At 37.3% G+C, this 24,894-nt stretch overlaps 1 protein-coding gene across 2 annotated transcripts in view; it reads left to right on the top strand.

The window, feature by feature from the left end:
• Positions 1-17,557: 17,557 nt before the first annotated feature.
• Positions 17,558-24,894, top strand: part of TBC1D22A (TBC1 domain family member 22A) — a 140,025-nt gene continuing 132,688 nt past the window's right edge. Inside the window, exons 1-4 of one of the 2 annotated variants that reach the window (XM_014868950.2) lie at positions 17,558-17,746; positions 20,106-20,162; positions 21,868-22,208; positions 22,938-23,117. In XM_014868950.2, coding sequence (XP_014724436.2) covers positions 17,685-17,746; positions 20,106-20,162; positions 21,868-22,208; positions 22,938-23,117 — 640 coding nt within the window. In that variant the 5' untranslated portion in view covers positions 17,558-17,684. The remainder of the gene's footprint in view (positions 17,747-20,105; positions 20,163-21,867; positions 22,209-22,937; positions 23,118-24,894) is intronic. The other variant, XM_088165782.1, reaches the window with a different exon arrangement.

The following is a 24,894-nucleotide window of genomic DNA, read 5'->3' as shown; positions in this document are numbered from 1 at the left end:
ACTATAATAATCTATAAATACTATATAAATACCCATGATCATCTTACTATAATAAACTAAAAAAAAATTAAAAAAAATGTGAACAGCAATGTCATCCATGACAGCCAAATCAATTCTTAATTTCAAGTATCAGTGGAAATATCTGCAGCCTTCCAATGTTAATAAATCAAAGAAACATAAACAACACATACATCAGAATATTTATGTGAAGACTCTACATTCCTATAAAAGTTCTTGATTCTGTATAGCTGCCAGGATTAAAAATCGACCTGATGTAGACTGAACCAGATGAAACATAAACCTAATTCATAATATTATGTTAAATAATTTTCTTTTTTTTATCTTATCACCAAGGAAATGACACTGATGTGTCATTTCTGAGCAAAGCTGTAATCATTCCTGTGAACACTGGTAGACTGAGCTCAATCAGGATCTAGTGAAATGCCTAATGACCACTTACCAAAAAATCCTCCTACTTCCTAATTGACATTTGGAAGGTTCTTCAACACTTTCATCAATTTTTCTCCTTTTGAATTTATCACCTATCAAATATGCTATGAAACACAAACATTCACATCAGTGTTCTTGGAAAACATTTTGACTGATATTCACAGGCTCATGTGCTTTCCTTTACATCTACATGACCAGGAATAATTGGTTAAAGACGGATCTTGAATTCCATCTTCTTACAGGAGCAAGGGAGGTTCTAAGACACAGCCACTATTTACAAGACAGCAGATTTACTGTTTGAGGAAGAAGGATGCTCAGAAGGGTAGACATTTGCCTAAACTGGACAGATTAAATTCTGTCTTTCTTGTGAATACTGTAATTTTAAAATTGAATAGCACAGGATTAACTTTGCTGAAAGTAAATTTTGAAAAATTAATTATTTATAATCAAGATTTATATTTTCATATTTTTATTTAAAATATTCCATCATTTTGATTTCACCAGAAAAAAGCAAACCTACACAATACCTTTAGCAGAACAAAGTTATTCAGAAAATATAGGAATGTATGGAATAAGAAATAATATTTCTTTTCTCCATCTTATTAGTTTTGGGACACAATTTAATCAGTCATGTTATTGATTCATTATATAATTGGAAAGTTCACAGATGCACAAATTTATTTCTTCATAACTACCTTTGTAAAGACAAAGAACCTGTTTGTAGATTCTTTCAGAGTTGCATTTCCAGTTTTAAGGTAAATGAAGGAAGGGTTTTTTTTTCTTTGAATAAGAGTGAATTTTCTCCTAGGCACAAGTTTAATTAATTCATGTGATTTAATTAACAACATTGCTTTCTGTGTTTAGACCAATATTATAAAAATACAATATAAACCTAAAGTAAATGTTTAGAAATGTAGGTGAAATTCTCTTTTTCAGACCAAGGTTCTGAATGGTAAGATGAAAGATGGATTGAAGCTGTTTGTCTGAATAGAGTAATTTTCATTCTGATTGTTTTTCAGATCACTGCTGTAGTAGAGATGATGACAGCTGGTATGAAGTTGTCTGAATCAGTGATACTAGAATGCAAATACATGCCAATACTTTGCATAAAATCCACAAAGCAGAGTTATTTTTGCATATGCCTTTGACATCTCAGCATGCATGTTGACTTGAATTGACATACTCTCTTTTTGATTTTCTGGTATTATATTTAAATGGAAAGCTAAGAACAGAATATAAAATCAGGCACAATAAAAAAGAGGGCAATGCTGAAGAAAGAGGTTCAGCTCATAACTGAAGTTAAATATTTTGTTCTAGTAAATAAATATATTTAAGGAACTTTGCTGCACCCAACTTCATCTTTGTTCAAAGGGATGACAGTCATATCGGGGATAGTTATGAGTATACTGAAAAGAAAATTCAAAGACTGAACAATAACATAATAAACATTTATAAGCTATTTGTCTTACCAGGTGGCAATGGCTGACTAATTTGGAGCACGCCATTTTATTGGAAACATATTTAGAGCTGACTAGTCTACATGTCATTTGAAATACAATTTATACAAATTGTAGCTTTTGATGAAAGTTATATGCTTTTAAAAGATTGCACAAGGTTTTAGTCAATCAGCTAATTTAGTCAGAACTATGAATCAGACTTCAGTTCAATGCTTTGGGAACTCAATCACCTCAAAACTATCTCCAGACAGTGTAATGTGAACGGTTTTGCAAAAATCATAACTCTGAAATACACAATTCTAAATCATTATGGATGAGAAATGTCAATTAGGAGTAATCAATGTTTCAAAAAAGAACCTGAGTGCAAAGGAACAATTCAAATCAATTGCTTTTATAGTTGTAGCTATGAGTGGGAAAAAGGATTATATTCTTAATGGCAGATTCTTTGTCTTGATTAGAAAAGAAAATGCAATAATGAGACTTGAACTAATAAAACATTTGTACTAGATTTAGCTGTGAAAACTTCCTCCTCTGTCACTGTAGGATGGGCATGAGCCCATAAAGGGACAGAATAGCAACTATAATAGAAACCGGGGAAGTAGTGTTGAGTTTAAATAAATATTCAGTCTAATTAAACTTGAACAAGATTTCGTTCCTTTTTTTTTTTTTTTTTTCTTTTTTCTTTTTTTAGGAAATTATGAGGCTGTGACTAGAATTCTTAGGACAGAAGCTATAATGCTATCAAGCATCTTTCACAGCCAGCAATCACTGGCTACTGAGAAAGAATGTGTGATTTACTGCCTGTACCATATGGTTAATAATCTTAACATCACAAATCGTTCTGGTCTTGCATGGAAGCATTATGAACACTGTGGGATAGAACATGAAGTGGGGAGAGAGAAATGGAGAAGTGTGCTACAGATTGCCTCAGTAAAAACCAGAAATGCAACTCTAGACTTAACAGAAGCTGACAGTACCCAACAACAAACAGGACAAGCAGAAGGAGATAAACCCTCACATCTTCCCTTTTCTAACCAGCACAAACCCCTGTACTCACAATGCAGTGTTTCAGAAGACAGACAATGAATGTTTCATGTGGCTGATTAGAGAAACATGCATAGCAGTGTCGACAGCAACACAGCATGAGGTTGGGTTAAAACAGACAAACTGCTCCTACTTATTTGAATCAATGACAATGTGGCTCTCTAAAAACTATCAGATGAAAAGCAACATGAATAATGACAAAACTGAAGAAAGATGTTAATTCCTTTCACTCTCTGAAGACACTGCAAAACATGCGAGTTTGGGTGCAGGTGTGCATGTACAGCCAGATGAGAAAACATTTACCTGAACCTCCAAATTCACTGGGTAATAATGATGTTAACACCTCACCCACTATTTAACAACTCAGAGTGATGAAAGTACAATGCAGCTAGACTTCTTTATCTTTAAAACTTAATTTGCTAGTCCTAAAATTCCTAGAAGTTTCTCCTTTCTGTGTTCAACTCTCTGGTAATCTACTTAGCTGCTCAGAGAGAGTGATATATGAGAATAAATCATGCTTTTGTCACAGAAAATGAGATACAGCCTAACGAGTGTTAGTGTTGTCTCCTAAATTACTTTCGAAGGTATGAATTATGTAAAGGCAGAAACATATGTGGATAAAGCAGACTTAAAATGCAAGTCCTTACCCTCAGTCCCTATCCCTCTTCCACTTCCTGGACAGACACCAAAACTCTGAATTTGGCCCCAAGCCATGGAAGCCATTGGATTTGTAATCTCCTCTGACATTACTCACAGCTTCAGGATTTTTTCCGATTTTTTTAGTTTAATTTTGCACATACTTGGGTGCTGAACACAACTGTGATCCAGCTGCCTAAAGAAAAGTGTCCAATGCTAATTGAGAGGCCTCTGGATAGCCAAGATACCTGTCTGGAAAAGGCAAATTATGATACAGGGCCTCAGAAAAGACCTACGTGCTCTGTAGCAGTAGCCAATGGCTGGGGAGTACCCTACAGCTACTCTACATCTAGAACAGCACTTAATGCCTAGGTTTGAGCAGTAGAATATCATGCCTCATTACTGATGACATTTCTTGTCAGGGACACCTCAAGTGTTATATCACCTAGATCCCAGGATTAGTGTCATAGCCAAGGGAACTTCTGATTAAACTCATTTTGTCCTCTATTAGGAGTGCAGTCAGATCAAAGTGTGTCATTCTAAGATTTCTTACATCTATTATAAGAGGGTTGGGAGACACCCCCTTGTTTAGATGTGATTGATTTCCCAGTTAAGACATCTCCAGTATGCCCAATGCTCAAGAAAAGACGATGGGCACAAACTGGACCACCTTTGTTTGGCATTTTCCACAAACAAATCAGGAATGTTCTTGAAAAGCATTGTAGCATCTGATTTGGTGTTCTTCCAAACAGAATCTGTTTCATGGGTACCACAGCTGTCCTCAGAACTTATGTAACAGACTGTAAGTGAAGTTTACCAAGGTATTTCCTTCAAAACTTTATTATTGCTCTGAACCATATTGCTAAGCTAGATCTGGTTACAGTGCTCATTCAAAACTTAGATTTAGCCCAGGGCCACAAGACTACACCACTTATACGGTTTTATCAGCTTCATTTTTGGTGTTGTAATTTCCATGGTTTAGAAAACATTATCTTTTTTCAAAAATGCACCTCTGCTGCCTTTATTGGCCTTTGTATGTCACCCAAGGCTCCAAATCATCATGAGCAGCACCTGGCAAAAAATGGGTTAGGACAACTCAGAGTGAATGGCCACTACCTGATCTTCCATAGTTTCATGTGTTTCAAGTTCCAGCTACAGTTCAAGTATTCAAAAAGCCAAACAGGTTTCAAGGAAAGTGATGGCAGAGGTATAATAACCTCAAGCTTATGAGGTTATTAGCAATGATATCTCAGTAACTTCAAGACGCAGCAGCTAATGTAAAAACATTTTGGTGACCACCAGACTAAAAGAGCCTTGCTTTCAACAGGTTTGTAAGGGTGAATTTATTATCAGGCTCAAACAAATCTTGTATTCACCTATCTGGAACTGAATCTAAAGAGACATACTCTACAAAATCCGTGTTTGGCTTAGTAGCTCACCTCATTATTTCCACTTCCTCAATCTACCAAAAATACAACACATAGCGCTTATTTGCCACTGCTACAAGTGATCTATCACACCTTAAATAAATAGTATAGAATGTCTGTTTCCTTTCATATCTATTTTTTGTTGAAAGATGTAATGGTCAGCTAGTGAAATGGCAACTCTGTGAAATCACATCCATGTTCATCATTATCATGGTTTCAAAGATGCTGTTGCTATAAAGGGGCAACTTCTTGTAGCTACTTCTAACTCCATGTAGAAGACTCCTGTTTTTGGTTTAGGAGTCCAGAGGCACTAGCTGGCAGAGTATGTTCAGTCAAATCTGCTTCTAGAGTATCTTTGAAGTATTATCATACCATTCATCCTTCTTTTCACATATTCCAGCTGACTGTATGGGATTAACTAAGTCACTTTCATATAGTCTACCCAAACCACACATACTACCCAGTGCTGCTGGGACTTTTTTATAAATGACTCACTAAAGACTGAATCAATCCAGCTAAACCCAAAAAGGTATCATATAATTTGCTTAAGAACAGGTACACAGAATCCTCCATTGATCAGAAATCCACAGATGGATGAATCTTCTACAGAAATCTCTGACTCATACTCGAGCATGGTAAGCACAGAAGGGCCGTGTCTCTAATTTGGTGAAGCAGTTACTTCATGCTGATGCAAAATCTAAGCCACATAAGCAGTCAAGTTTCAAATTTATTCCTATCAATTAATTTGGAAGGCATAATGCATTTTCCTCTTTAGTAAACAATCTTTTGTTTTCCTTGGAGACACCAATATTTGAAAATTGATAGAAGAAACAGAAAATCAGCCTATAAACTAATCATCTTGTTTAGAGCAAGCCACTGGTGAATGATCAAATCCTGCATGAGATTTTGTAGTATGGAATAGCTCAGGAGTAAATGTTCTTCATTATTTGAGGGTAGTGCATAGCACAAATGCACAAAATAACACAAGCAGTGTAGTCTCTAAGATGCAATCTCACTTACTACTATTCATTGTGGGGGAAATGGCTGGCTTGGAATTTGGTTGACTGTTACAATGCCCATGGGAAGCTCTCTCAGACAGTCATGTTCTTCTATTGTGCTTTAAAACCCAGTTCATTGCTGAGTGGGCAAAAACTTTCATCAAATCAGTGGTTATTCAACAAATTATAACATTTTTCTCTTTGATGCAAAATGAGGCAATTTTAAGAATAGTTTCAAGGCTTGTTGGAAACGATTTCAATTACAATCACTTTATTACAATGTTCTAGGACAATCAACAGTAATTGGTTTTAATATTTACCCTTCTTTTCTCGGGCTGTAGTACAGCTGAACTCCCATAGCTGAGCACCAGTCTGAATTGCAGCAGTGAAGCTGAGATAAGAAGCCATGGGGATGCTTTGGAACTCATAATTGCTTTGATCAAATGTAGGAAATGTTGGGCCTACTAACTTTGCAGTCCACAATCAACTTTTCTACCCTATACTGTCATTATAATGCTTTAACCCACATAATGTCCTGATTCCTGCTCAGCTTAAAACACACATTAGAAACATCAAACTGGTGAAAAACAAATTATGAGAAAGGAAATAAGGTTTTTCTCAGATTTTACCAACACTTTTTTTGTTAATATGTATGAATTATATATGAATCAATAAGTAGTAAATACTGTTTAAAGACATGTAATGCTGCCTAATACATAAAAAACACTCTAATTTTCAGTTACAGATTTGTTTTCAGCCTGCTTATGTAGGGCCCCTAGAATAAAAATAGGAACGTAAGGGATGTTTTTTCTTAAAGTTCTAATGTGAAGAAACAATCATTCACAGCTTTGATATTAAAAAACATAGCAAAGAAGACAGAAGCATTGCACATCACTCAGTTCAGATGACTTCTATATTGAAGTCTTGGGAAGAAATTAATCATTGCTGTAAGTAGGCAGAACACAGCTGGGAGTGGCTGAATTGTGCTTGCAACCAAGGCAAACTGAACAGCACTCTGTAGGGCAGCTCAGCTGGATTCCTGAGCAGTGAGAGGCTGCTAAACATCACAGCTTTTAAAACACCATACTAGTAAAAGCCCACCAAATGGCTGCAAGAAAGTGTTTGGTCTCAGACCCAGTGGGAATTTCCTCAGATTTCAAATAGTGGGGGCCATATGCCAAGATCCCTGCAGCACTTCCTAGCTGGAAAGTAAACAGCTGAATGTATTTGGCACAGTTTTTACTACTGCTGCTCAAGCAGCTTTTGTATGAGCTTGCACAGCTATCACAGCACTGGAATTAAAAAGAATTCTTCTCTAAGTCAATAACTTTTTGCCAAATCTCTGGGAAGTTTGTATAGGGAAAGTATGAATTGACTAAAAACCCACCTTAACAATAGATACAGAAACATTAAAGAATTTTTACTCATCTCAAGCAGAAATCACCCTCTAATCATTCTTTTATATAGAAGGACAACACTTCCAAGTGTGGTATAAAGCAGGATGTGCCCTTCAAAATTCAGGAAGGACTCTTTTTCTCCTTTCCTGTATTAACATATTTCCATCACAATCTCAATGTTGTCTATACTGCAGTTACTCTAACACTTTGATTCCTAACACCCTAATTATCAAAGTAGGTAGGTTCCAAAAATGCAGATTAGCCACTCCGTGGTCATGCTGGCATGAGAAAGGCCAAGTTCAAGCATCATGCCAGAACTCCTAGGTCTGCAGCTGACTGACAGCTGGACATGCTGCAAACGATGCCTGACTTTTTCTTCAAGACTGAGATTACCAAAACATTACAGCACTGAGTAGTATTGACACATCTACTCTAACAGCTGTTTTGCTGTCAGACTCCAGAGAGATCTCTTATCATAATCTCATAATGAGATATTAATAGCAACCTCAGAGAAAACTGCGTGCGCTTTCTCAGAGAGGAATTATCAGCAAATGTGAAACTCCATTTATAGTAGTGTACAGGATGGAAATGCTGGTGGCAAGGAAGGAGTTCCCCAGCTCCTCCTCTGCAAGTAGGAAGATGCTCCTGAGTTATGTCCTCTTTTAATAGGAAAGATAGAACATAAGAAGGATAGTGAGAGCTACTTATAGACTGATGCTACAAGTTCAGTTTGTTGCATAATAGAAACAAATGAAGTGGACTAATTCTAACAGAAGGGACCAAGTCATGAAGCCCAGTCCTGTCAAAAGCACACAAGGCTCTTCTTTCTTGTGTCTGTTTAAAAGTTCTCATTTTCTGCGAAAAATGTCTTTGTTCAAGGTTACTGTTCTTAGAATTCAGAATATCCATATCTGAACTTTTTAGAAAAATCAGTGTTTCTCAGAGCAGTGTGAAACCTTTCCGCCTAGGTTCAGTTTCTCCCAGGCATCGTGTATGTGTATATTGAGGCCTATCTGCCAGATAAAAATCAATAACAAAGCAGGTCAGATGAGCAGGTGGCAAAAGAAAAAAGGACTGCATGAAAGAATAAACATTCAGAGAAGCACAGATGCCTATTGCTGGCTGATTTCTTCAGGACTCCCAAACTTACAATAGATCTCTCAGATATTGATCCTTTTTCCTTGGTATCAAAGAGATGAACAATCCCACTGAAGTTTTCAGGAGCTGAGAGATGCTATGAAAGGCTTTTCACAAGAGCACTGATAAAGTTCCTTGCCTGTTTCTTCAGCTGAAAGATCATATGGCTTCACTGTTGAAAGAAACAAAACAGCAAACCAACACAGAGGAATTCTTTTAAGGTGAAATAAGCATTCAAGCTGACCTTGCCTTCCAGATGCAGTGAATCACATTGTTTCTGTATGAAAAGCAGGTTCTGCATTGGTGAGATTTGCAGAAAATAACCATCGTTTTTGTCAATAATTCTGAAGCTCTTACAAGCCTAATGTTATAATCAGCATTTTGATGGTGGATTGTAGTAGTTAAATTGAGCTAGAATAAAAAGGAATTCTTCAATATTTTCAGCATCTCAGAACTCAAGGAAGAACCTGGGAGCATTTTTGAGAAATTAGGCCTGAACAAATAGGATAGAAGTGCTAAGAATGCCTTCTGCCAAGGTAAATCTATCTGTTTACTCTGATAACACCAATGAACAATTTCTCTCTCTTAGACAAGTCAAACTCATTCAAAACTGTCCTAGGTACTGAGTCTCTATCAAGCTTAGTATAAACAGACAATTAATCTAAAAAGAGTAAGAAAAATTTATATATCATAGAAAGATTTTGAATTCTCTTTTTTTCCTCTCCCATATTAAGGTTATTGGAGTCATTATTTTCCTCATCAATATAAAAGGAAAAGGACCTTCACAAAATAATTCCATGGCTTTATGCATCTAAATCCTCATATTGGATTACTTGGGACTTGAGCCAATAGAAGAATTAAAGGAGTCAATGATGCTTTGATATCTAGCAAGGTTGTGTTTTCATCTCACATGACAGGCTGTTCATAAAGAGCCACAGGACTTCCATACAGCCCTTTAACTAAAGCCAACTGCATGAAAAGGATACAAGAAGACCACAAAAAGTTTTTCAATCCATTTTGCTCACCAGTTACATAATCCTTGGTTGTTGTATACTAGTGATATTATCCAAAGTGATACTAGTTTAGCATTCTGAACAACACTCATCTCTTCCAAATCTCATTTCTCAGCAGAGAGCCGAGCTTGTTCCAGCAGAGAGCCCTTCAGCTGTTTCTGTCCTGCCTTTCCCAATGCATTGGACCAGAGGCTTGTAGCTCTGGTTTGTCTCAGCTGCAGGTCCTGAGGCAGACACAAATGTCAGCACAGCACAGCAGCCAGGCCAGGGAGCCAGCTGAGGGGCAGGGAAAAGATCTGCACCACGGCACTCTCTGCAGGACTGCAGCGCTGCACCCTCTCCAGGACTGCAGCACTGCACCCTCTGCAGTGCTGCACACAGCACCTTCTCCAGGACTGCAGCACTGCACCCTCTCCAGGACTGCAGCACTGCAGCACTGCACCCTCCTGAAGTTAAGCCTCTGGGGGCTGCCAGCCCTTGCACCCCGCCCCGTGCAGCGCTGCCAGGGCTGTGTGGTTACACAGACCCAAGGGTTGGCTCGTCTGGTTTCAGCAACAGGAAAAAGGCTAAAAGCTTTTCCTCTCTTCCCCACTGAATTAATTCTTGGTTAGTGAAGTACTTCCTTCACAAAGAGAGTATACTATTTAAAGTATAGGTTGAAAAGGCTGGAGTCTAATGTGGGCAAAAGATGCATTTTTTCTTATTATCTGAGGTTGGCAGACATGTATTTACAGATGAATCAACTCATTTTCCTGGGCAGGGAGACAAATCAAATCCCTAGAGCTTCATGCCACAGGAAATGCTTTGGAATGTATTCCAAGCGGTCCTTTATAAAATAACAATGCAGTTTTGAGCCAGCAGCTACTCATCAAAGTATTGATCCTTTCCTGGCATAATAACATCTTGTTTTGATGATGACATAATGTTTCCAGTAGAGCCAAGGGCACCTCAGCCCCTCTACAGACATGCTTGAGCACACTGAAAAGAGCAATGAGATGCAGTGCTGATGAATAGCTCTTTGCCTTCAGGAAAGGAGAACTTGAATGCAAACAAGGATTTATTAACATTTATGTTTGCTTCCCATTTTGAGATGGGTGAAAACAAAAGCTTCAGCCTTATAAATACAACAGAAAATTTCCAAAGCTAAGTTAGATACTGAAAGGTTAGAGAACAGCAAAGGTTTTAGGAAAAACATCATGACCAAATTCAAAGACTGCTAAGGGCAGTTTTATCCTAGATCCATAATTTCTAAAAGCTAGATGAAAACTGACCGGTATTTCTCTTCCATAATAATTTTCTCATTAATTTTACTGGTTTTCAGCATACTGCCAACTATTAGCAATGAAATGAAGTGGACATTTTCTTCTATTGTGCAGTGTGAAAGAGAGAAAATTGGGATACTATAAAAAATGCATATATCTGCTGCTGTGGTGATTTATTCCTTTGCTGTTCCCATATATTCAACTTCAGCTGGGTGATTATTTAAAAACTATGAAGAAATTGCCTGTTACTGTTTCCAAAGGAAAATGTTCCAAGACAGACCCCCCTCCCATAAACCATGTTAGAGAAGGTGCCAACTCTCCTGACTTCTTAGTGATGAGAGACAGCAAATTTCCAGACACAAGTTTAGATTTTAGTTGGATTAAAACCTATGCAGAGCCACGTGGTCTCCTTTCTTCACTACACAAACACAGGAAAGCTCATTTTGAGACCTTAGAAACAGCAATTTAAATAAATTTGTTCCATTAAATTTCCTTTTGCTAGAAAAATGAAAAGTCCCATATTCTTGGTGATACTCTAACAAAACCACATTTTAATTTGATTTCTAAATAAGAGGAAGCATCTGTATCTAATATGCATTCATATATATACATATGCCATATCTGAAACAATATAATACTGTTGAGAGTTTAATTCAAAGAGAGTTGAATAATACGAAGAAATTAAAAACAGAATAGCTTTGAGAGCAATTCATAGGTTGTGCAGCCCAATAGATGGTTATGATCATCTCTTCTGATTTTCTGTACAAAGAACACAGATTTTTCACACAGAGAAACCTCAGTCAGGACTGATGAATTATAGCTAAAGCATAGCAAAGTTTTCAGCAATATAACTGAAACTAATAACACTTTCTCTAGCATTACTTTCCAATAACTAATTCATGTCATGGCTCTGCTACATTCTGGAGTCGTGATTGCCATTATCATTAATTGAAACTTTTAATTTTTGTCATGAGTGATTTAGAATTTTTAGAGCATTTGTAAAAATGTTGGCTAGTATTGACTGAGAACTGGCACAAATAGAAGAGCATCACAGACAAATTTATATAAGTCATAGACAACAAAGATAGTATGGGATCAGGCAGTAATAATAATTACAGTGTTATTAATATGAGAACAAGAATATGGTATGACATGAGCCTTTTTTTTTTTTAGGGTTTGTAATAGAATAGTCAAAGCTTTGTCTGGTAGAAATCTATTTGTTCTTCCCTTGACTACATTAATTAGTCCAGTGTAAGACACAATCTCTTTAAGTAAGTCTTTCCTCTCACAAAACAAAACCAAGAAGGAAAAAACACAGAAGTTTTCAAACTTCATTAGTATTTCAATATTGTTCCTGTTCTACAGGCCATAGCTGAGCTTCAGTGTTGGAGATATCTCTGAAAAATTACACATTTAACATATTTATTTGCTCTGGTTGCTTGTGAAATCTTATTTAATGACCATGCATAGTAGAATTATTACCACTATATTTCAAGATTTCAGTAGAAGATAATAAACCTTTGAACTCTTTCAATTTAAAATGGCTTTACCTTCTAAGAGCTTTCTGTGATTACCTTATCATTTTCTCTTCAAAACTCAGGGACTCTCTGGTGGTTTTACATCAGTATTTTCAGTTCATTTCTTGCACTAAGATTGCCAGTCCACAAACAACTGTCAAGACCATTCAAGCAAAATTGCAAATTTTCATTTCAAGGTTTAGAAGCTAAGCTGTTCTCTTTTATTACTTTACAACATGATGCTACATGCTGTGTTATACCAGAAAGTGATAAGAATAGAAAAATGCTTAAATCTTGCTTTTTAGTGTGAGTTTTCTTTTTTTCATTTTGCTGAAAACTGCCTACTATTCCTACTCATTTCTCAAAAGTAGCAAGATCTAAATAGAAAAGAATTGCAGGTTTTGAATTTTTTTTCCAATTCACCCAACAGTATTAAATATGGGAAAACATTTATGATCTTCAGCTAAAGACAACTGTAAATCCAACTCACTAACTATCTTTTGGATAAGGTGCAGCAACACCTAAAAGCAAATGTATAAAATACTTTGTTACCTTTATCATATATTTTCACCCAAAAACCTGTAGCTACTCCCATTTTCTTTGCACTATAATTTTGCTTATGTCTCTTTCACCAAGCTCTCAGTATCTCTGCTACTAAATCCTAAGCCTTGCCAACACTCTCACTAGTAAAATGGGCAGCTTAGCCAACAGTATTAACCCAGGAGCACTCAATAACTCTCTTCTACTGAAAGCCATGCTGGAAAGACTCTATTGCTGGGACTCCAACTGCAGTATCCTCATTACACTCGTTGCTCAAGTTTACATTTGCTCTCCAACAAAACATACACAAACCACAAAACCAGCAATAAATATTCAGTAATTGACAGTTCATGAGATCTGATACAGACTTACCTCTTAAGCAGCAAATTCTATTCCTCTTTCAGGAGAAAAAACCACGGCTTTGATGCAACTCATTTGAATTGAATAATAACTATAATGTATTACACTGAAGATACTTCTGGAAATGATATCTATGCAATATACTGTAAGGCCAGCCATAATTTTTCTTTTTTATCTGGTATTTTTTGTTCACCTTACCTGAACTTACTCTACCACTGATCCTTTTTTACAGAAATTGTATTAATAGGATTTTGATGCTGAAAATAGTGGAACACTAAGAAAGAAGGGGAAAAGACTTTTTCAGTTCAAGCGTACATTTCAAGTGCTACGCAGAGAAATCATGAAATGGGATTAAAAAGCAAACAGTGAAACTTAATTACCCTCTAATATACATTTGGATCAAAGAGAAATTAATTGAGAGATAAATAGGGTCAAATAGCATGGTAAAGGCTTTGCTATCTTCAAGAAACACCAACAAAAATCCCTCCCACAGACACAAATGATATGAAGAATGCACTAACAGAGGCTTTGAGACATGAAACAGATGTCAGTGGTAGACTTAGAGACAGAGATCCAAGAAAAAATTGTAAAAGCACTGGTGATGAAGCTGGATAGTCAGAGACAAGACTAGGGAAAAAAAAAATCCCCAAGCCCCCAAACCCAAATCTTGCAGCTGTCAGTCATAAATATTGTGAGATAACAAATGTGCGCTCTTAAGATAAATAATTAATGTCAATTAACACGTCTCCAATCTTCTTAGATACAGGGGAGGAGTTAAAGATTTACTTCTAAAGAGCTTTTTTTGATCAAAACAAGGAAGGGACCAGCACATGATTGATGCCACTGGCATGCCAAATGCAATGCCTCCATGCTGAATACATCTGGGAACGATGGACTAAATACAAAAAGAAAGACTGTCCAGAGAACGAACTAAAATAACAAAAGAGTAAATAATGCTGATAAATCCTTTTGTCTGTGTCTGGTGTTTTTCCTGAAATTTGAGATTAAGTTGTCCATTAGAAGAAAAATGACCTAAAAAGTGGTTGAAACAAAGCACCTAAGCTTGTCGTTGTTGAATTCCTTCTTAGAGTTATAAGGCACTTTGTTGCAGGTACTTTCTCAAAAAATTTCAATGCAAACTGTGAAAAGAAGAAAAAAAAGTGAGGCACATCGTAAGAAGAGCATGACTGTTTAAAACAGAAACCTAAAGTATTTGAGAGCCCTGCTCACTCTCACATTACATGCCCAAATCTAGTTTTGCAGTCTACTACATTACAGATGATTCTTAAGGAAAAAAATGAAACCAATTTGTGGATTCAGAAAAGCTCCAGACACACACCTTTTACATTGTCCTTGTACATACCCAGATTTTAGCCTAAAGCAATAGCTTTACTATTTGTTATGATACACCATTAAAAAAAAAAAAAAAAGAGGTTCTGTGTTGTAAGGAGCTGCCTACTCTTACTGATCTTATAGTATTGCCTACCTCCTCATCAAACCACAGTACTAAGCAGGTCTCATGGCACCCCTAAAGCTCTCCCAATAGCTTGAGACCTTTTAAGTTCAAGAAACATAAATTAATGCTGCAATGATTTTGCTTTTCACCTTATTCTGATAGTAAGTCCAATGTGAAATTCAGAAACTGATACGAACTATATAATTTAAAGAAAGTTTCTCTCAACAATGAACTTAAGAGAATTATCGTGGCTCAGAGACAAATATACATTGATTTATTACTCTGGGCTTGAAGTTCTGTCATGCTGTAATGCTATGTTTAAATACCTGCTTTATGTAGGGGAGGCACAATTTGGTGGAATTTCAAGTAACTAGAAATACATTTGAATGAGGACCTGTTGTTTTTGCCAACTTCTCTGTCTTCTACCCAGTACTTCCACTTACAAAGCATCATTCTTTCTCTGAGTCATTTAAGCCTTAACTGCATATTGTGTGAAACTTCAGGAAAGAGCACTTCCATCCATTGGGCTGCTGGTGAGCAGCAGTCCTTGGACACAGAGTGCAGTGCCAGGCTACACCCAGCAGACTGTGCCATTCGATGTGTGGACACAGACAAAAATAAAGCAAAAAATCTTCACCGAAAATGCATTAACTGTCAACATGAGCATTGCCACTAATACTTTAGTGAATGACAACTTTTGGAAACTTCCCACATCAATCACTCTTCTAGACGGAGAAACAAGGCAAAGACATTTACCCCAAACCAGCACATACTTATTTATTTATTTTTCTGTCTCACAGCCTTCTTTCACTGATATTGAATAGAGTGTGAGTATGCATGATTCCATACATGTGCATTACCAATGTAAATGTATTTTCGCAGATTTGCTATTATTTAAAAAAATATTTTTCAATTCATATGTAATAGGAAAGGCCATTTACAGAGAAAAAGTTACAAAATGCTACAGTGATGGCTTGTCGTCAGTGATGACTCCTCCTGGCCATTACTCTCTCATGCTGATTCCTTCTCTCTCTTTTCCTCTCCAGATTTCTGGAGAAAAGTTGCACCATCCTGACGGGGATCTTGTCATTATGTGATTTGTTGGGCCATGTCTAACCTCTTTGAATGTAGCTATTGCTTATCCCTCTTCTTTAACACCCCTATTTTCTTTCTTCCTTGGCTGTACATGATCGCTTATTCCTTTTGTCTTACCTTGCCTCATATCTTTTTGTCCAAGTACCAAGTACTGTATATTCTGGGATTGTTTTCTGCCCAAGAATAATTGTTGTCTTCCTCTCTCTGATTCTACCTGAACTCTGATTTTGCTTGGTAACTTCACTCAATTTGCTCAATTTTACTTTCAAGAATTGTTTCTTCCATGATATTCACAATAAAGTATATGGAGACCAATGCCCCTGGTATATAGGCATGCCCAAGGATCAGACAAAAGAGTGACCAGCAACCAGAGAAAGCATTGTGTGCTTCAGAACTTCCACTAGTTTGTTAGAGCAGTAAAAATGTGCATAAAAAAATGCTTCAGCATGGAAGTGTCTCATTTGAATTCACTTTATTTTTCTTCCTTATTGATTAAAGAAACAGAAACAATGCATGTAGAGACACATGTATTCCAGCAGCAACAAATATAATTTAAATTTATCTAGCTACGACCAAGCAACGTTCAGTCACGACTTTGCAGGTTTCATTTCACTTTAGCTAACAGACATAGATTGTATCACACTTATTTTTCTTGTGTATTCCATTAATGCTGATTATACTCAAGGTCCAGAGTCTGTAAGACAAATTCTACTTAACGGACACAAAATGGAGAAGGTGATATTTCCTATAGCACATATATCTACAAAAGACATTTAAATTACAGCTTTCACCTGTGGAAGGTCATCTAGCAAGATTTGTGAAACATTTCATTTTTGTCAGTTCTTAGAAATTGCTAAAATAAATCGCAAAGCAGAAAGCATTTTTTTAAAAATTCTTAAGAAATGACTTACACATGAAATACACACTAAAGAACAAACGTTGAACTGCAGATCAGGTCTTGTACTATATGCCTGTTTTTTGGCTTAATTGTGGCAGGATGTTCCCTAAACAATCACTGACATGTTAAATTATATGCTAAGTTGCATTGAGTGCAGCAAAAAAAACCCTGTAACTCAGTACTCTTCTCAAGAGCCATACTTCAAAAAATAAGATAAAACCATACTTGTTTTCTTGGCATTAGTGGTGTATCCTTGGATCAGAATTGCTGGGAAATGAAGTGGGTACAATGATTGGAGAACTTTCAAACAAAGGAAACTTAAAGTCCCCCGCTCCCCCCCCCCCACCCCCCGCATCCCCACTAACTGGATTGATAATCGGAAATAATTGTAAAAAAAAAGGTAGAAAAAATGTGATGCATTTTGTTATAAACTGATCTTCAACTAATGTCTCCACCCATTTACAAGGCGAGTTTTGCACTTCCAAGGAGTACTTGAGGAATTGCCCTGTACGGTTCAATTAAAAAGGATTAAAGTCTGAAAACGTCACACTCAGAGAGCCGCGAAGCAATCTCGGATTTACAGGAACGCTTTGGACGAGGAACACCTGCAGGAACCGCCGTGACACAGCGGGCCGGGCCGTGACGCGACGTGACAGGCCCTGCCGAGCCGAGCCGAGCCGAGCCGAGCCGAGCCGAGCCGAGCCGAGCCGAGCCGGGACCGGCGCCGGCGCCACAGCCGGCGCTCCCGCGGCTGCCTCAGTCCGCCCCCAGCATCCCCTCGCTGCGATTGGCCCGACCGCACCCACCCGGCAGTAATCTCACTTCTGGTTGGCTCAAACTCCCGGGCTGCTTCGGGGGGCGAATGAGGTGCGGGGTTGTTTTCCCGTTCCATGATGGCCGCGCTCAGTGTTGCTTCTGTGGAAGGGAATGGCGGGGAGTGAAGCCTGAGTGAGCGGGCCGGGACTGCGAGCGCGGAGAGGGATGAGGTGACGCCGCCATGGCGAGCGACGGGGGCAGGAAGCAGTTCTGGAAGCGGAGCGGCGCGAAGGTGCCGGGCAGGTGAGAGGAGCCGCGGAAAGTCGGTGTCGCGGGCCCCTGGACGGTGCCGGGCCAGCGGGGACGGCTCTGTCCTCCCAGCTTCGCTGTGACCCCAACACCGCATTCCTGTCCTCCTCGGCCACCCAGCCCAACGGGACCTCGCGGGTCCTTGGGTCTCCTCTGCAGGGACCATGTCCAGTCGGTCACTGCTCGCAGCCGGGTCTTTTGTTATCTCAGTGCTCGGAGCCTTCCAGCGCTGGGAACCTCCAGTTGTCTGGTGGAGATCGCTGGTGGTCAGTTGGCGTTGGTTATAACTTGTGTCAGAAAGGTTGTTAAATAACCTTCTGAATGTGCATTCCCAGCCTGGCATCATGGTCAAAGAAGTTAACGTGATCTTGGGAATGTATTCGCCGGGATATTTTGAGTGGGCGAATGTGTTTGTAGCTCTCAGCAGTGCCAAGTTAGGGTGTTTTGAAACTTGATACAAGTTATAAGTTATGATGTTTTTGAAATACTTTACAGGAAACTGCATTTTCTAGGCATAGAGACATGTTTTAGTTTCTGCTAAGTATTTCAAAATATCGTCAATTTTTCAACTTTCTTCCTGAAGTGCGGACAGCAGACCAGTCTGTATTAGTGCAAAGAGATACAAGCACGTTCTCCCATTCAGGGTTTTCCAGGGAATAGATCCACAGAGTCACGTTAACTTTTGACTGTTATATCAGACAGGGAATGCATGTTTGGATTATTATTTAACAATAACATTCGCTGGTTTCATCCCTAAATTGTTCTCACAGTGCAGTTTTCTATATTATTTTTGTAAGAATGATGTGTACTTGCGGTTCTTAGGGAACAGTAACTCTATGTTTTGTATCCTTTACGTGAATTCAGCAACATAGACCTGCTCGTCATTTATCTTCTTACGTTTTCCTTTACCCATAAGCACTAACTGGGAGTGTTTTTGTTTCTTTAGTTACAAACTAACTTTTTCAGTCCAAATATTGTCCTTCTTCTAAAATGTTTTCTTTGTAACTTTGCAGAACCTCTTGGGGGTAAAACTCTTCTGGCCTTCCGCTCTTGCACGGGGTCTATAAATAGTTGCAGTTAATTTGCGGGCAACTGCAGGCTTGTGGAAAAACAAGGACGCTGTGGCGAATGTGCTTTGATTTCTATTTATTTTTTCATGGCGTGGAGAGGATTGTTGTTGCTTTCTATTTGAGCGGATTTCCACTGCAGTTATTCAGAGTGGTGTTAGGAAAAGGCACGTCCTGTGTGTATGGAAATGGACAGTGACACTTGACCCTCATGTGAGTGTAGAGCAGGAAACCTGCCTGTGGAGAGGATGGAGTGCAGTTCTCTGAAAAGGCTGCTGGGGTATTTATTTCCGTGGAATCACATAAAAACTGTTAAAAGTTTTGATAAATCCCCATTTTCAGTAACCACTAGGGCTGTTTTCACTGGTGTTAATGCTGAACCTGTTGTGAAAGTCTAAGCCTTTCTTTAAATCTGTTTTGACTTCAGTCTTTTGGCTTGGTTCTATCTCAGGTTTACTAAGGTTGGACTTACTTATCCTTACGGTCTGGAGTTTGTTTTTGGTATGTCAGAAGGGCATGTTTGTTCTATGCGATTTTTATTACAGGTTTGGGTAGATGTTAATGTTGCATATGATTTATTTCTCTTACAATTGGAGAGTTCTGTTGTAATAATTTCTGTTATGAAGCCACATGTAAGTCTTGATGTGTCTTCTGTGGCATTTTTACTTACAAAATAGTTTTATACCCAATAACTGGGAGGTAATGACCTTTTAGTTTGTAGATAATAACATGCTGTTTGTAATGTTAGGGGCTAGTGAATAAGTCTGTCTTTGGAAGGTTGTTTCAAAGCATTCTTTTAATACTCCTATGACTTTGATTCTCTAACCTGTCACCGTCTGCATTATACTGTAGCTTTGTTATCCTTGTACTTTAGTAATGGTTAAGAATTGTCTGGTTGGATTTTGGCTGACGAGGGTACATAGATGAAATCTTTATAGATATTTCTTTGAGAATTTTTGATTATTTTGCAAGAGATGCAATGATAAATCTGAGAAGAGAATTTTTGTAGATTTTTACTGTAGCATCTACCTTATTTCTTATTTTAATTCCTGGTTAGAAAAATAAAATAGCCTTCGCTTCCATCTCAATAAGAGATCCTGTTTAGCAAATCTATGATTTTTATTAAATTACTTCTTAGTATGCACATCAATTGCAGCTTCATTATATTTAATTTTTGAAGCAGAACTGTTGGAACGTTTCAGTTGTGTTTATTATTGACTACTTAATACACAGAAACTCTCCAAATATTTATTATTTTTGTGATAACTCTCTTTCTTTTCCTTTAGTATTCAACATGTGTATGGAGCTCAGCATCCACCTTTTGATCCATTATTGCATGGAACGTAAGTTAACCTAATATTTAAATATTCCAAGTATTTTGTGTCTCCTCTGTCTTCCATTTTTTTTTCTCCTGTTGGCTATAAAGCTTATTGCTAATCTTCCTTTTTCAGTTTTTGTCATAATCTTGACTTCTCTGTTCTGACTTCTCCTTTGTGACTTCCTGATGGTTACCATATTTGCAGGAAGAAATCAGCTCTTTCAGATCTTAACTAACATAGATTGCCAACTGTTATTATTTATTTGTAATGCCTCATACATGGGATATTGTGGTAAAGTAAAAAAAATAGTATACAAAACCAAGTATTTGGTTGGAGGGAAATCATTCTTCTACTAGATTTTTTCAAGGACTAGTTTCAGATAGGACAAGAAGTAAACATTCTAGTTAATTTTCAGATGATACAGAGTTGGAGGCAGTTGAAATGTGTAAGCCGAAGGGTAGAATTAAAAGAAATTAGATTAATTGGTTCAAAATACAGAGGTATACAGACTGTGTAACAGAAACTGAAAGTTTATTTCTCAAAGTGACAGAACTAGAGAAAGACCTTGCTGTTTTAGACAGTGATGACAAGTCAGGTGAAAGTGTGTTGTAGCACCTGTTAGGGAAGATACTCCCTGTAAGACATAAGAGAAACGTTATAATGTTAAATGAGAACAGGGTAAGAACTTTTTCTGATTTGCAGTTCTGCCTGCCTTGTCTTAACAGAAAAAACAAAAACTAGCCAGGAGACACAGGGAGGTCAGAAATGAACTCAAGAACCATCTTGATGCAATTCTGTGCAACATGACCCTGCTTGAGCAGGGAATTTGGAGCAGATGACCATCTATGATCCCTTCCCATCTTACCCATTCTGTGAAAGCACAATTAAATTAACGGCAGTAACTTCTTTATTTTTGTGAACAGACTAAGAACCACCTCAATTTTATACCTTATTCAGCTAATTCCTGAAGAGAGATGTGATTGCTCTGCATTACTCTAAGTGAGAACATGTGTCAGGCTAGGGAGGGATACTTGGTTCATATCTCATACTGCGTGTTGAGGGGCAAAAGGTTGGGAGCTGATCAGGGTCCACTTAGACTAGTAACTAGAAGAAATATCTTTCCTCTGAGAAGAACAAAGTTCTGAAGGGACATCCATGCTGGCATACCTGCATGGGAGGAATGATAGATTTAATGAGTTTTAAGGTGAGACTTGGTTTGTTTATGACAGTGATTGTGTTGTGTGATTGCTTATGATGACTTAGGAGTAAACCATGACTTGATTGCAGCTCCTGTGCTGTTATGCAGTAATTGCATTGAAAGGGTTGAAATCTAAATCTACAGAAATGGATGAAGCAAGAGCTGTGCAGTGTGCCCTGTCTATTTTATAAGCTATTCTAGTGAGCTATTTTAGTAGTAATCCTTTCATGTGGCTTTGTTTTTTTTTTGTTTGTTTGTTTTTTTTGTTTGTTGTTTTTTTTTGTTTTTTTGGTTGTTTTTGTTTGTTTGTTTGTTTGTTTTTTTTCCCTTAAAAAAGGGAAGGAAAGATTTGTTTAGCTTCTATTCAAAGCAACAACGTGTCAGTTTTTACACCCCTTGCTCTCAGATTGCATACAGCTGAAGAAACATGGGTGGATATAGTGGCAACATGAACTTTTGGGGTTTGGTCCTACCCAGAGCGTTTTGTTTCCTTACTAGTTTTCTAAATATTGTTGATTTATTTTTGAACAGCTTGATAAAACCAGGTTCAAAGCCACCTACAACTCCAGTGAAATTGAAGAAAGTCAGCACCTTCCAAGAATTTGAAAGTAACACAAGTGATGCTTGGGATCTTGGAGATGATGATGATGAACTCTTAGCAATAGCTGCTGAAAACTTAAATACAGAAGTGGTCATGGAAACAGCTCACAAAGTAATTCAGAATCACAGCAAGCAACAAGAACAGCATAAAGTTCAGGAAGAACATCTACAAGAAGAAAAACAAGAGGAATTTGCACAGCTGACTTCTGTTGCATGTGGTGATAATAGGCTTGTCAAATCAGTCAGTGAAGGTCATACATCGAGTTCATTAGGTATGTTGAAAAGTGAAAAAGATGTTGCAAGTTAAAGGATGAGAGCTATCGTGTTTGCCCCTGTAAGACAGTAAACACTTCCCAACCCTTTATTGATATCACGGGAAAATGCTGTTTATCACTGGTGATTTATTTGAGAGGAAGACTGCATGCCTTACTAAATTGTAATGCATGTGTGTGAGAATTATTGAGCTTTTTTTTGTTTTCAGCCTTAAAAAAATATTAGTAATAGTATTATAGTGAAAAATTATAAATACATTATAATTAAAATATAAATATAATTAAATATATATTGAAAAGCTAGAGAAAATCATGCAGGTGGACTGGGAGATTCACTCTCATGTGATGTGTTCTGTGGTTTTATATAACCTTTAAATTGCAATAATTTCAAGATTTCTCAGTGCTTGTTTTTTGTTTTTCTTTTTTTTTTTTTTTTTAGAAAGAATGTTGGAGATAATGAAAACAGGTTTTAGTAACACAGATTTCAGAAATCCATGGGTCTTGCTATTAATATGATCTCTAATTCTTGTATTTTAATTGTGAAATACTGCTCCGAAGATAAATGCTCCCTCTGCTAAATCCAAGTAATTTGAAGTCCAAACTTCTACTATACTTGAGTTTGTGTCTTTCAAAACCAGAATTCTATTTAAAATTTTTCAAATTAAATTCAACGGATTAGTAGCCTTCTCACTAGCTGAGGCTAACTGCTGTATTTCTTTTTCCCTTCAGATAATGCTAGTGAAAATTCTTCCATGCAGAGATCACAGTCACTTCCACAAACTTCCATACCTCCCTTGACAAGTGGAATGGCAGACCTCAACACTTCTGTTTGTCCTGCATTAAGTGAGAGAGAAGCGTCTCGATTAGACAAATTTAAGCAGCTACTTGCTGGCCCAAATACAGATCTTGGTGAGTGTTTTGCAGAGGATGTATGAATTACACCTTAATTATTCTTAAACTATGGAATTTTCCTGTTTGATGTACTGTCCTGCCATATGGTTTGGTTAGGATCTAATCCCTTCAACATTGAAAATTGATCTTATAAAAGAAAGAATAAAATTGAAAGCTTTAGTACTCCTGCTTTTAATAAGTGTTTTGTTTAGGTCCTACTGATACGTAGGGCGTTTGATGGCTTTTTGTTCTTTCTCACATTATTTCTTCCTGTAGAAAAAACTCCAAAGTGTAATTAGCTGTATTTATTGTTAATGTCTGATAATGGAACAGCTTGGTATAGAAGCATGATTTTCATGCTTGGAAATAGATAAGAGTGAAAAATGATGAGGCATGTAAGTATTACCTCTTGTCTACTCAGTGAACCTTCTTCATGTTCACAGACTGATACAGTGGTTCTGTGTCTCATCTGTGAATGCTGACAACAAGTCAATGAGAAAACAAATGTATTGTCAGATAACTTGACTGTTCCCTTTGTATACTGGATTTTAGCTGCTGAATAGTCAATACAAATGCTGAGAGGGTATCACAGAATCAAATGGCTTTGTATCCCAAGTGAAAATCTGAAGCAGAATTAGCACACTGCATTTGGAGAACTCTGTGATTAGGAGTTGAGGGCAAAATAGTGAGTAAAGAAAATGTGTTTGCAGTAGACCATTCTGGAAGATATCTCCAGGAAACTTAGAGAAAGAAGTAGAAATTGCATGTTTGCAGTTCTTGAATTGATGCTCTCCTACCTGGTCATTGTCATGAGACTTCTTCAATATAATGCAGTCAATGTTGAGGCTTTTTTTTTTTTTCTTCTATGCTGTGTCTTATTGTCAGATTGATGCTGGGCAAGTACAGTTATGGAAACTATGATAAATCTGCATGAGATTGAGCATTTCAGTGAGTTATGGGATGTTCTTATGAAATGCAACTGTGCATAAAGGGAGGTGGTAAAGCATTTTACATAGTCTCGAAAGTGGTAAGCAAATATCGCTTTTTAGCCCTTTGATCTAACAGATGTTATGACCTTTGTGATTGTGAGTGATATGAAAACTCAGCTTAAGAATGTTGTGATGGTAGAAATCTTTGTTATATAAACTTGCAAACTCAGAGGAAAGCCAAAGTTCAGTTTAAGCCTATCCATTTCACTTTTGCTGTCTAATAAGTTGGGAATACTTTACCAGTAAATCAGATTGAAGTGAAATAATTTAGGAAGAAAATTTCCACTCTTATTCGGAGTGCAGTCATCCTGCCTGTGGTGAACTTAGTCAATGCTACTTAAACAAACTAGATTTTTGGTTTTGGTTTTTTTTTTTACTCTTGAACTTTATCAATCTCACACTGAAATACATGTAGGAAAGTGAAATTCCATGATATTAAAGTGTGAAAAATGTCTGGTAAACTCTCAATATTATTTAATGTGCAAACCACTAAATAATGCCTTTTCTACATCTGTTTATAGGAAGCTTGTTCTTTCTCTTGCTGTGCAAACTGATTACAGTTTTAAGTTGTGTGAATAGAATTTTATACCAAATTTTGATTTTTTTATGCAAATATTTTGACTTTTATATCTGTAGTACATCCAGTAGTGCATATATCGATCTATAGGTAATAAATCATTCTTTTCAGTGAAAGAAACAAACTTGTTATTGATGACATGCAAGCTGTTGATGATCATGAAGCTCTTAGGAGCAGATCATGTATGATAGTAGAGCTTGTTGGTATGTGTTAGGAAAAGTTATGTACA

This window comes from Sturnus vulgaris, chromosome 5 (genome assembly GCF_052056855.1).
Source record: "Sturnus vulgaris isolate bStuVul1 chromosome 5, bStuVul1.hap1, whole genome shotgun sequence".
NCBI classification, from domain to species: Eukaryota; Metazoa; Chordata; class Aves; order Passeriformes; family Sturnidae; genus Sturnus; species Sturnus vulgaris.
Note: the sequence above shows the minus strand (reverse complement) of the source record. Positions and strands in the feature narration are given on the sequence as shown.